The 14,238-nt window shown below is 43.5% G+C and overlaps 1 protein-coding gene across 1 annotated transcript; it reads right to left on the bottom strand.

Moving 5' to 3' along the window:
• Window positions 1–2,176: 2,176 nt before the first annotated feature.
• LOC124291636 (putative ferric-chelate reductase 1) lies at window positions 2,177–9,226 on the bottom strand. The gene is made up of 7 exons (XM_046728687.1): window positions 8,825–9,226; window positions 7,989–8,174; window positions 6,602–6,697; window positions 5,121–5,274; window positions 4,099–4,212; window positions 2,623–2,738; window positions 2,177–2,278 (listed from the first exon to the last, which is right to left on the bottom strand). Exons 1-7 carry the CDS (start codon window positions 9,224–9,226, stop codon window positions 2,177–2,179), a joined length of 1,170 nt encoding a protein of 389 aa, XP_046584643.1.
• Window positions 9,227–14,238: the final 5,012 nt, after the last annotated feature.

Raw genomic sequence — 14,238 nt, forward strand, 5'->3', positions numbered from 1 at the left:
AAACGAAATGACAACTTTTAGTCCCCACAACAGGAACCTGGGATGCCACAACCAACCTAGCTTCGGACGACACTCTGTCACCATCCTAACACCATCCATGTTAGCTTAAAGCATACGGAAGAGGCGACTAACGGGATTGTATCGTATCCCAATTGGGTAGATCGATGTGCATGACATTCACTGGATGAAAAGGCCCAATCTATTTGCACTGAATGCTCAGACAGCGTCTCAGTACCGCCATGAAGTCATATCAGCGCCTTGCTAGAACCCTGTCAACACTCCGTCAATTGCCTGTATCAAGGTATTGAACAAATACACAGCTTCACGCCTTTTCGACGCCCTGTCGAACTGTGGCCAACAGTGCACCGACATGTAAGCACGCTCTGTCAGCCCTATGTAACTACTGGCGTTGAAGCAACAACGCAAACATCGCACACCAGTCTGTGTCACTGATGTTTGATTGTGTTACCGTTGTATTATTGTTATCGCTTTCCTTTTCTTTACCAACAAAGGTAAACCCCTTCTGAACCCATTCTGAACTTACCGGTGGCTCTGTGTCATCAGTGTCTACATCTTTTGTACTGGAATACCGGGTGGACCTATCTGCGTAGATGGAGTAGCTCTGTTGCTTGCGTTCTGGAAAGAGATGGGCAGGAACATTGTACACGATGAAGTCAGAAATATTAAGGCGAGGCGGTTTTATCGATATATTTGCTAGGCAAGTTACAGTTAATGTGGTCTTTCTCCCCTTGCGGGTTATGAGTTGTCTACCCTTTGTCTGGGTCGAAAGGAAGTCGATTATTCACATCTGATCTTGTGTTTACAGAAGGCGAGGTCATGAACCTTTGACCCAAAACAGAAGTTACCTTTGACCCGAGGGCTGCGAAAGACAGACCACTCACTCACCTTTGATTCTGGAGTTACAGGAGACCACCTCCAGGATGAGGACAATGAACACTTGGTACACGGCGAAACAGTAGAGGATGTAGGAGACGTACTCGTGCACGCCGGCCTTCTTCAAACCCACACCAAGGATGATGTTCATTACTACAAGGACATGAAGCATAGGTCAGATTCAGTTTATTAAAGCTATATTATTGCCATGTAATATAAAACTATTAAAACACTAATAAACACCAAAAAATTGTTCTTCCGTGTGATAGAATGAAAACGATTATTTTATTGTTGGCGTGAGATGGGTTCATAGTGGGTAACCACCATAGTGTAATGTCCAGTAGGACGCACGACATGACCAAACCTCCTCAACCCATGAATGACGGAAGTGTACCACGTCGACTCAACCGACGACCAAGCAAAAGGATATCTCTAACAATGAATACACTGATGAACGTATATCATATCTATCGTTCTGTGACGCACCTGCCAGGATGTGGTCGATGATGCCGACACACCAGTGAGCCCAGTTGAACACTGGTCTGTTGGTGGAGGTGGACTTGGGGCGGAACAATCCCATCGCAGCCTGGAACATATACAGAGGCATACACGAACCTGACAACATTGATGTTTCAAGATCAATGAAATCCCGCTGTACCTGAGTTTTATTTTCTTTGTGGGTTTTCCTTTTATACTGTCAGTTACATTACAGAAAAACAACATAAAATAACTACACATTTGTCAATACTTGTAATTTGTCAAGATTATTAAAACTGATATGATTTTTATTGATTGCTTACTTTTAGGCAAACATCTAATGGACAACTAGGTCACTGAAGACTGGGCATTCCTTTACTTGCTTGTAGCTCCTTAAATGACGTTGAAATCCATACATTGGCACAACAGTTTCTACCAGCTACCAAGGAAGACAAGTTTAGTAAATGTATTTTAGTTCAGAAAGCAAATGACTGTTGGTTTGAAATGAATAATTTTCAATTTGAAACACACACCTGTATTATTGTAAGACCGGTGACGATCATGCCGAGTATTGGGTGAATTTTTCTGAAGTCCAGGAAACTGATCTGAAAACGGAAATCTGAACCCTGTATAATTCACGAATGAGTGAGTTTAGTTTTACGCCGCACTCAGCAATATTCCAGCTATATGGCTGGTATAATTCACTAAACGATATGATGAAACTGTATACATTCGAAAATAAGGTAATCTGTGATTTTTAAGATTGTTTCATCTCAACTAATAAATACAATGTATGTAGTAAGTTTTAAGTGTCACTTACATCACTGAGACCTTTGACCTCCAGGAAGATGACGACAAAAGCCCCCACAACCAACAACGCCAGCAACATCGTGCACATCCGGTGTATCTGTGGAGGAGAGCATACAGAGCAAGTGAGTTGGGTTTAACACCCCTTCAACATATTTTAGTTACATGGCTTTATGAGGGGTGAAGGTAACGAAGGTCAAGGTAACGAAGGTCAAGGTAACGAAGGTCAAGGCAACGAAGGCTATAGACGTTAACAACTTTGGTTAAACAACAAGCAACACACGGCTATCATCAAATCTCATCCTTGTATGAATTAAATTAAATAAGTATTGAACATTTAGCTGAACACAGAAAACTGTTTCAAAGATAGCCCATGCGTTTCATTTTTGAAGAGTTACTAGACCTTTAAGTGCTCATTGATTATGATTAGTCAGAGTTACTCACCGTGAACCACAGCTTGCGGCCGCATACCCGGGACTGGGGCCACATCGGTTTGTAGAAGCGGGCCACGACAATAGCAATGCTGGCCAGGAACATCCACGCGAAGGTCATCGCACAGGCTGGAAAAACACATTGTCAGAGATATTTACTAGGCTAGAAAACACACTGTTTTCATCGAACTGGCTACTAACGTTGTCATGGTCACCGAACTGGCGACAGACACATTGTCAGGGTCACCGAATTGGCTACAAACATGTTGCAAGGGTTACCGAATTGGCTACAAACATGTTGCCAGGGTCACCGAACTGGCTACAAACATGATGCCAGAGTCACCGAATTGGCTACAAACATGTTGCCAGGGTTACCGAATTGGCTACAAACATGTTGTCAGGGTCACCGAATTGGCTACAAACATGTTGCCAGGGTCACCGAATTGGCTACAAACATGTTGCCAGGGTCACCGAATTGGCTACAAACATGTTGCCAGGGTCACCGAATTGGCTACAAACATGTTGCCAAGGTTATCGAATTGGCTACAAACATGTTGCAAGGGTAACCGAATTGGCTTCAAACATGTTGCCAGGGTCACCGAATTGGCTACAAACATGTTGCCAGGGTCACCGAATTGGCTACAAACATGTTGCCAAGGTTATCGAATTGGCTACAAACATGTTTTCAGTCATCGAATATAGGCTACGAAACACATAGTGTCATCGCACAGGCTAGGAAACACATTGTCAAGATTATTGCACAGATTAGAAAATATGTCGTGGCTAGGAAACATAAATAGCCAACGCACTGGCTACGAAACACACAGACAGGGTCATCGTACAGGCTGGAGACCTCTTGTATACACACGGTCATCACACAGAATACCTGCATCACCAGAATCATCAGACACCGTATAGATAAACAGTTTAAAATCCACCAGTAATGACATCAAGAGTGAGTGAGTTTGATTTTACGCCGCTTTTAGCAATATTCCAGCAATATCATGGCGGGGGACACCAGAAATGGGCTTCACACATTGTACCCATGTGGGGAATCGAACCCGGGTCTTCGGCGTGACGAGCCAAAGCTTTAACCATCAGGCTACCCCACCGCCCCAATGACATCAAATGAGCTCATTAGAATGTTGTTATTGATATTACATTTGGTATGAAGGTATGGGCTTTATTTTATTTGTTCAAACGATTTTCATGTCAAACATGGTGTCCCCCCGCCGTGATATTGCTGGAATATTGCTAAAAGCGGCGTTAAGCCATACTCACTCACTCATGTCAAACAGGTATGGAATTAGTTAAACGTTTTTACAAAGCCTCGACATCACCGTCAGTTCAACATAAGTTGTTCCCTATCACAGTATATTGGTCAACTTTTCCTTCTACGACATCCATTCAACAACCGTTAACTGACATGTATCTCTCTACAAGCAAGATGGCGTTTTATCCTACACAGTTGATTTTGTGATACCCTTACCATGAACCTTGATGAAGATTCTGTCTCCGAAAGCCACTTGCATCTGCTGGGTAGCCTTCAGGTCGACCCTGTACCTCGACACCCACGGCAGGTTGGTGTGACGCTCCATGCGGCCTAGAGAGAGTGTGTATTGTATATATGTACTCGAAGAAAGACGAGAACGCAGAAGTAAAAGTACAATCCACAGGCTTTACATTTGTTTGTCTGTTGTTTAAAGTCGTACTCTGAAGTATTCCAGCTAAGTGGCGATGGTTTCTGAAACATCGAGTCTGGATCAGAAAATCTAGTGATTGACACCATGATCTACGTTATCGGGTTACCATCAATCACATTATTTTGGTTGTTCGTTTATGTTTAACAAGTAATCGAGTCTGGACCAGACAATCCAATGACCAACGTCATGAGCATCGATCTACGCAATTGGGATACGATGACATGTGTCAACCAAGTCAGCGAGCCTGACCACCCGATCCGTTAGTCGCCTCTTACGACAAGCATGGGTTACTGAAGACCAATTCTAACCCTGATCTTATCGGATCATATGTTTTAAAGATCTCTACTGGCGTCATAACGATCATCCTACACCCATGATAATACACAGTAGATAGGTTCTATGTCCGTGGATGTGAAGAAATAGATTACATATTTGATATGCGTATATTTGTTTACATGGCATAAAACCTAAACCCTAGAGAGCAGCTAGTCCAGATTATCCCTGAAACAGATCCCGCTGGGTGTAAATGGCAAAACAGTGATGGAAAATACATGAATGGATCACTGAAACCAGGTGTTCGCGAAAGGGTAAGCATGTCCTGCCAACCTTGAATTGAATTGAATTTTCACAAGTAACTGTTTGTTGTCTCACAACAGCACTCCTCCTACGCGACGATAGTGAGTAAGCAAACCAGACAATCAGGTGATTGACCGGATAATCCAGTGACACGACATCGCAATAACTGATTCTGATGAACCTAAAGAAATCAAAATGATGAAAGAAATATTGGGTATAAAACCTCACTCACCAGAAACAATGGGGCCTTGGGCGACCAACATGAACCAGGACTTGTCCAAGTTGTAAATCTTGTCGTTTCCGGGCACCATCTTGGCCCGTACGAACTCGCATGTGAGTACACCGTCTGCCATGGTGTCGGAGATGGGGAAGATGACGGGGTTCATCTAAACAGATAGTACAGGTTACCAGAGTGCACATGGTTATTTGAACAGAAGAACATAGGAAGACCGTTTTAGTGATCTCCAATACCGTGTACCATTACTACATTGTGATAAATGACCTAAACGCATTCGCTTGCTTACATCAAAGACGTTTATGTTCACTGCTTACAATTATCATACGACACGGGTCCCTACAGGATATGTTGCCTTGGTGGGATCAGTAATGAAATTGGATCATAATTCATTGCGGACCTGGGTTAATATGAGCAACACTAATCTCTCTGACACTGAAGTTGGTAAGTTGGACCTTTCACACCTAATGCTGTATTTAAAAATGTAGGAAGTGACTTTTGATGATATGAAGCCGTTGAGTTTGCTTTTATTAAATCATTAGGTCAGATTGCCTCTAAAGCTCCGCTGTGAGGCTGATTTGAATGACATAACATATCAGAGTGAGTGAGTGAATATTGTTTTACGCCGCTTTTAGCAATATACCAGCAATATCACGGAAGGGGACACCAGAAATGGGCTTCACACATTAAACCCATGTGGGGAATTGAACAGGGTCTTCAGCGTGACGAGCCGAGGCTTTCAACAACTAGGCTACCCCACTACCAATATAACCCATCACAGCGCACATGGTTATTTGAACATAAGAACATAGGGAGACCGTTTTAGTCATCTCCAATAAAGTGCATCATTTCCACATTGTGATAAATGACCTGAACTCAGTCGCTACATAGAGCATGAGCATCGCCTATCGCTCTGACACTGAACCTGGTTGACTGTACCCTTAACATCTGAGACACTTCTAATACTATATCTCAAACTAATGGAAGGGTGATTTTGTATTATAGAGAGAATATTATCCTCGTGTCCCTAGTGTCGAACACGAACTGATAAAAGTTTAAAACTCAGAGGCAAACTTTTATTGATTCGTGCCGATATGTTTTCTATGAAGCTGAGGAGATAGAAACAACTTTTGATTCGTATTATATAGTTTAACGGAGAAAACTCCGGGTCAGATTTTTGGTACAGCCACTTTGAATGGTATAACGCTTTCGAGCATATATACTGAAGGAAACAAATAAAGGAACACGTGAAAATTCAAGTTCCATTAAAGATGTGCCGAGAATAAATATAGGAACGCTGCCTGAAGTGGTGTTCCCTTAATTGTTTACTTATAGTTTTTACCCATGAGCACCACTGCCTCATTTTTCATGGCAAGAGCACCCTGTTGCTTTGACGCATTGTCGCCCCATGAAGAATGCGACAATGTGACAATGTCCCTTCTGGGATTCCATACTAACTTCATGCCCTCAGTTCTCACCGGGTTCATTCTCCTGTTGGACCTTTGGTAGTTGTAGGAGATGCTCATGCTGCGTCTGCCGCCCTGACTCAGACACTCAACAACGCTGTCGTCGCCCTGGTAACATAAAAGAACAAGGTCAGATATCACAGCGTTCAACGCTTAGCATTATCACGACATTGCCACGTGTTGTTCTATATCTTCTAAAATCGTGTAAAATGTTTTGAGGGCATGGTCTACAGTACATTGTACCAGATCCCGTATTGTACTGCGTAAATGATATGTACTAGCATTTCAGTGAATGAATATAAAGCGTAAAAGCAGATTGGGTAAAGTTTTATGTCGCTTTTAGCAATATTCCAGTAATATCCCTGTGGCAATACGCTGTATTGCAGCATACCAAGGCATCCATGCTGCTTCTGGAGGCGCAAAGGACACAGTGCACGTACAAGGAAGTAGTATGTCAAACATAGGAAACACAGTTACTTCAACCTGAAACGTCCTATTCAGTTCACCCGCCCATGTCCAAGAATAGTTTTCACTTTGATATGAGCCAGAGAAGACTCAAACCTCGGGTAATGTATGTGGATATGGACCTGCGAAGATCCGGGTTAGAATTGATCTTCAGTAACCCATGCTTGTCGTAAGAGGCGACTAACGGGATCGGGTGGTCAGGCTGACTTACATACATACATACTAACATTTGTATAGCGCCGATATCCAGCTCAGCTCAGCTGCTCAAAGGCGCTTTGTTTTCCCTCGTTCACTGGATGTCAATCTCAACGGCACATCGAATTGTCAATCTCAACTCCCTGGGGATCATACAACTCTTGCAGCCACTAGGCGCACCGAGTTATTGTGGCATTCCCATCCTTACGAGGTTCCCATTCACAGCTGGGTGGACTGGGACACATAGTCACAGTACTTTGTCCAAGTTTACTGCACTGGGTGTTTGCACGTATTCATATGGCCACCATCTGGTCATATACCAACGGATTCGTGGGTTCTTTTAAGTGCACAGGGTTGTGTACTGTACACTAGGGGTTGTGACAACACTGAAAGAGTCTGCACACAAAGTTGACTCCAAGGTTTTTACACCCGGTCACAGGTGGGCTCGATCCCGTCACCTCAAGCTCGCTGGATCACTAGCCTGGCGCTTTAGCCAGTTCGCCCACCGCGAACATGTCATCGGTTCCCAACTGCGCAGACATGTCATCGGTTCCCAACTGCGCAGATCGATGCTCATGCTGTTGATCACTGGGTTGTCTGTCCCAGACTCGATTATTTACAAACCGCCGCCATATAGCTGGAGTATTGCTAAGTGCGGCGTAAAACTAAGCTCACTCAATATGTGGATATGTTGACAAAACTACATAACACATCTGAAAACGGTATATTCTCAGCTTACCATCTTCGTATCATGCGACATCCCTAGAGCCACCCACTGGTCGGGTGTGTCCGGCAGCACCTTGACCGATAAGCTGAACCACACCCGGTCCCCCATATCTCGCCATTGCACGTTGAATGTGCAGTCCTTCTCCACACATTGGCTGAAGCATCCCCGAGTAGTGCCGCATTTACCTCCCTTGTCGTCCTTCGGAAGAAGAAAAGACATTTAAGGTCATTATTAAAACTGTGTTGTCGAGAAAACATTTAGCAGTGTAAAGTACTGTAAACTATACACATGCATACATAAAACTTTCTACGAGGTGAATGTACGTTGTAATCATTTTCTTTATCATTTGAATATAGGGTCAATGTATTTTTCAATCATACACGAATCGTGGATTCTTTGGTCAAATCCAAAGTTTACTCTAAAAGGACATCGCACTAGAAGAAAGATACAACAAGTATGTCTGATGTAATGCTTATATGACTATGTGTGTGAATCAGTGTGAATCAGTGCTAAAATGCATCATACGGTGACCTGGATGTTTTTATCGAAACACGTGCAGCTTTTTCGCTAAAACTTTAATATTAGAACATAACCAGTCTCGATTGCAATAGCAAAATTGCGGGGAAAAAGACGTGAAGCGTTACTGAAAATCATACAATATACATACGTAAACCCTGAAAAGTTCGGAAAATATCACATTTCCCCGTACGAGACTAAACCCTCCACACGTGCGCTTGCGTGCGTGCGTGTTGTGGGATAGATAGGTGGAGAGAAGGATCAGTAAGAATACTTTAGAAACGGGATATTACAAAGACCAGTTCAGACGGTACGTCGAATGTGTGACTCACCAGGCCCACTGTAGTACGGGTGGGTTTCGGGGTTGATGTTGCCTTTGGTACCGAAGGTGGTGTGGCTGGTGCCGGGGTTGGTAGAACCTGTCTAGGAGTGGTCACCCATGGTGAGGTTACACGGTCTGTTGGTCTTGTAGTTGTCGTCGTGGTTGCAGTCGTCGTTGTAGAAGGTGTAGTTGTAGTGGTCGTTGGTGTTGTGGTGGTTGTCGTGGTGCTGGTCGTTGTGCTGGTCTGGGGGAGATCCTCGGGACACGGCGTGATGTAGGGGGTCACCAGCTGGCTGGGGTTGACGCTGAGGGGGAAGCGGGCCATGTTGTCGGTGATGACGGCGGAGTTGACGCCAACCCAGAAGTTGCTGAAGCGCTGTACGAAGGTCGCTCTGTGGACGAAATGGTACATACGTGTAGATGTTTTGAAGTCAATATACACCTTTAAAAGAAGTTGGGGGACCTGAACTTTCAATTTGGATAGGGAGTATAAGCGTTATCAAACTTTTCAAAAACAGACATCTTATGAACGCACCACCATTTCCCTTTACTACCACCTCTAAACACAACGCATGGGTTGCACGGGCACAACGCAGTAGACCCATACATGTGCATGGGGTGTCATTATTGATTTTAACGGTTTCCAAGAAGGTCATCTTTCAAGGGCGATTACTGTACAAACAACTATGGTCATAAGGAAGTGCAAGTGGTGATGCACTCTCAAAACTCTTTTTAAGAGAATATTTCTGTTGAACCTCTGTGTTTTTATCAGGACTAAAAGATGACATTAAATGTGATAGAAAAAGTGAGTGAGTGGGTTTGGTTTTACGCCGCTTTTAGCAATATTCCAGCAATATCACGATACCGGACACCGGAAATGGGCTTCACACTTTGTACCCATGTGGGGAATCGAACCCGGGTCTTCGGCGTGACGAGCGAACGCCTTAGCCACTAGGCTACCCCACCGCCCCGTGATAAAACTAGTGTACATAGGTGAATGTAGACCCTTTTATCAACCCATTAAGGTATACGGTGAGAATATACACTGGGGTGTACACCATGGCGCAATACGTCAGTACAAGACAATACCCAGTCTTCACTATCCCCTGAAACAGATTCCATTGTTGTAAAGGGTGAAACAGTTGTGAAAATTATGTGAGTGGACAACTGAAAATCATGGATGACACCAGGTGTTCGCGGAAAGGGTAACACCGGCAGCACCCGCCATTAAAAGAGTAAGTATTCTCATCTAAAGCTGACCTTAGTTTATGCAAACATGTCATTGATTTATCGTGTGTCTGCTTTCTGTGAAATTTTGGTCAGAAAATATCTCACAAGGGAACCAGCAAATACGCTGGTTCTATCCGTTGCTGTGAATAGATCAAACACCACTACAACACACACACACTCTCCCTCTCCCTCTTCCTGTACGATACAGAACTGTATTAAATTCTCAATCTAACTTTCAAAGTTTGTCGGGAGAAGCATCGCGCTACTTGAGGGATTTGACCGAGGTCTACACTCCTGCTCGCAACTTAAGATCTGAATTTCGTCAGCTTCTCCGTGTTCCACAAAGTAACACTGTCCGTGATGTCATTGATTTTTGCTTCAGACTCTCCTCTTCAGATCTTTAAGTCTCGCTTGAAAAGATATCTCTCTTAGAGTTTCGTTGTACATGGAGATATGCGCTATACAAATGCACCGTTGTTATAATGTGAAATGAGTGTTTTGCGTGTCCTGCGTGCAGTGTGGTCAGAACCCCGCTTACGTGACGACTATGTGTCCAATGGACTGGGAGGGCGATGTCCAGTTGAAGAGGAGAGAGGACTTGTCATCGTTAGTGATGTGGGTCAGAGCCGCTTCCTGAAACAGATGGAATACATTGGAGAGCCAGTCTAGACAGCATTCAATGAGTAATTTGTCACAATACCACGTCACGTCAACAACCCCCTAGATACTGCTCCCGTCACCTACTTACCTTCCTCACCCCTTTACCGCCCGTGAAGATCCGCAGTAGAATTGATCTTCGGCAATCCATGCTAGTCGTAAGAGGGATCAGGTGGTCAGGCTTGCTGACTTAATTGACACATGTCATCGTATCCCAATGGCTTAGATCGATGCTCATGCTGTTGATCCCTGGATTGTCTGGTCCAGACTCGATTATTTACAGACCTATAGCTGGAATATTGCTGAGTGCGGCGTAAAACTTAACTCACTCACTCATTCACTCACCACTTTACCTCCCCCGTTCCCTCCACGCCCTCCGACACTACCCCACCCCATCCCACTCACCCTTCGACACTACCCCTTTCACACCTACCCCTCCCACACTACCCCTTTCACACCTACCCTGCCACACTCGTATCTGGATCCTTGCACGGCTGTGAAGGTGCCGACTAGCTCCGTCTGGTTGAAGCGAGGATCTGCCCGCCTGGCTTCTACCAGAAATCCTCGGAATGTATTCTTACAAAGGCCTCGAAGCATCACTGAAAATTCACAGAAAACATTCAAATGGACATTCACTAATTCCTTGACTTGAATATATATTTTAACACTTGTAATCAAATCAGGTAGTAATTGTGTATACTGCTTCTGTACCTTGAAGCCTTCGCTCGTCATGCCGAAGGAACGGGTACAATAAGTGGCCATGTCTGGTGTTCTCCGCCGTGATATTGCAGGAGTATTGGTAAAAGTGGCGTAAAACCCAACTCACTCACTCACTCACTTAATCTCAGCGAATCTGGATTTCAAATTCACGATCACAAGATCTTGGCACACCTAAGGGGCGCTACTCCTCAACACCAATATATGACTTGGCCCTTCGTGACCCTCCAAAGTGGATGTTCTGTCCGAGTATCCCTACTGTTTAACCTACCCATAATGCTTTCATTCGGGCCGAAGCTGTCCTTTGAGACGAGTATTACGAAAGGTGACCTCTCAGTGCTTCTCTGGCTGAGTCCATGACGCGGAGTCATACCAGTACATGCGTCAATCGGTGCTCCTCCACTGTATCCTTCCGCAATGTACAGATGAAACACCACGCCCAGGAGGCCAACAAGGCATGCTAGTCGTATCTGATTTTACAATAAAACATGTTATTTGGGTTTGGAGAACAGAATAAGGTTTTAACCTACATTTTATGTAACTAACTTGCACAAATGTTAGTTTATAGCCTGAAAAGTGAATTTCTAAAACATATTCGCTCAAGAGGTACATAGTCGGTGCCACAGTAATTGTCATGACTCTTATCATTTTGAGAAGCCTTTGAAGATATATTGTGATGTTAACACGCTTACGTTCGTGTACTTTCTTGTGCAGTATGCTAAAACCCGGTGTTATCACACCTTTTCGGGAGCTTTTCACGAGGTAACATTATGAGAGCACATTTCGATATATTGCTTAAATTAAGCTGAAACCACATAATGCTTATCCACTCATGAACTCCACTCATTTACATTCATTTGCGTTTTAACGCAAAATCGAATCGAGACATGTTATTCTCTAATGTTAATACTTGATCTCTACACTACAACGTAGAAAGTAAAACCTAAATCAAAAGCAGAATTGATAACCCTATTACTTTTGCCTTTTCATCACATACTATATATAATTTTAGAATGTATCCCCAAAGGCCAGTACGTGGGACTTTATTGAATATCATTGTCCCAAACACATGAAATGATATTTTAGTAATTTATGTCAAATTGGCAATATAAACAGTAGAAAGTATTGAAGACCCCCGCGATGTTATATCATATCCAATATATCGCACTTTCCCTGCGCAGCTGGGCATAGATCAGCCATCTCAGATGTCGTCTGCCTGGCTGGGATTTCTTGACAGATGACATCCGCCTAGCCCCGGGTAATGGCAGGCGGGCAAGGAGGAGTAGCATATATGTAGTGTTAACACTAAATGGAAATGTTTTCAGACGATTGAATAGATGAAATTGAATTTCACGTTTTCTGTGCTCGAAACTACGAATGACTGGGTTGCTAGTTTCTGTTATACGGAGAATGTTCCTGCTTGTTGAATGACCTAAACCCGTGTCCCCAGCATCATGTGCTTTGTGGCGAATAATTGGGCCCGGGTAGGGTGTCGTTGTACAAAGCGACCTTACCGCTAAGGTGACCCTAAGTCACATACCTTAACATAGACTTAAGATAGTCTTACCGCTAAGGTGACCCTAAGTCACATACCTTAACATAGACTTAAGATAGTCTTAGCGTTAAGGTTGTTTTGTACATCAGCACCCAGGCCGTCAGGCTTAATGGCAGTCATCGTATCCAAATCTTTTTAGAACGGTGTTCCTGGCGTCAATCACTGGATTATCTAGTCCAGACTCGATTATTTACATACCACTGTCATATAGCTGGTGTATTGTTGAGTACGGCGGTAAATATCAAACAAAACAACAAGCGAAAAAAATGAACTAACGTAACAAAGTAATGTGAACGTTTACCGACATACGACGTGGTGCTCGGTGACCAAGGAATTTAGCCTAGCCTTTGAATCTACCATGACATCTAAGGGAGGTAACTCTACCAATGGACTTGTTGAGCCTTAGTCCAGTGGGTCTCTTCAAGGTTATATCTTTTCAGGTTCGTTGATGGTGCCATGTGAATGTATTCAAAGATTAAAATATATATGTCCCATTGTTTCTCGTGCCTGGGAGGAATGTGGTCTTCTCTTCCAAACTCTAAGTAGGTCGGGGCGGTGGGGTAGCCTAATGGTCAAAGCGTTGACTCGTCACGCCGAAAACCCGGGCTCGAATCCCCACATGGGCACAATGTGTGAAGCCCATTTCTGGTGTCAACCGCCGTGATGTTGCTGGAATATTGCTAAAAAGCGGCGTAAAACCAAACTCAGTCAGTCAGTCTAAGTAGGTCATTCGAAGCAGTCATATAACCAGTTCTAAATTCAGCTTTCTTTGTCATAATGTGATGAAGTCAGTAAAACTATTTGGAAATAGGAATGCACTGAATAGTATTATGATATTAAATAACCAGTAAAATACCCGTAATATTGATACAAGGACAAGGGACATCACATAACGTCTGACAATGCGATACACGACATTCATTAATGTATTCAACTTTAAACTATACACTGAATCACTACAGGTTTAGTCTCGACGAATAACTTTGAGAAACAAACCTGAGAAAAGATGATTGCAAACTGCACATATTTTGAATTCAAAATGGCGGACATATCGACTGCAGTTAAGCAAATTTTGACATACGTAACCAATTTTACGGACCAAAATATGAGATTTAAATGATCGTTAGTTGACGGAAATGGAGCGAAAGTACAAATCAACATGACAGAGCATAACACCGTACATTATAGATGTGTTTAGATTGTCTTTCAAAGTAGGTTTTAAAACAGCACGTCTTGGGGAAGCTCAAACTCTCCGTGGGTTTAGA

Source organism: Haliotis rubra, unplaced genomic scaffold (genome assembly GCF_003918875.1).
Source record: "Haliotis rubra isolate DU_JTF1 unplaced genomic scaffold, ASM391887v1 Scf499, whole genome shotgun sequence".
In the NCBI taxonomy this organism is placed as follows: domain Eukaryota; kingdom Metazoa; phylum Mollusca; class Gastropoda; order Lepetellida; family Haliotidae; genus Haliotis; species Haliotis rubra.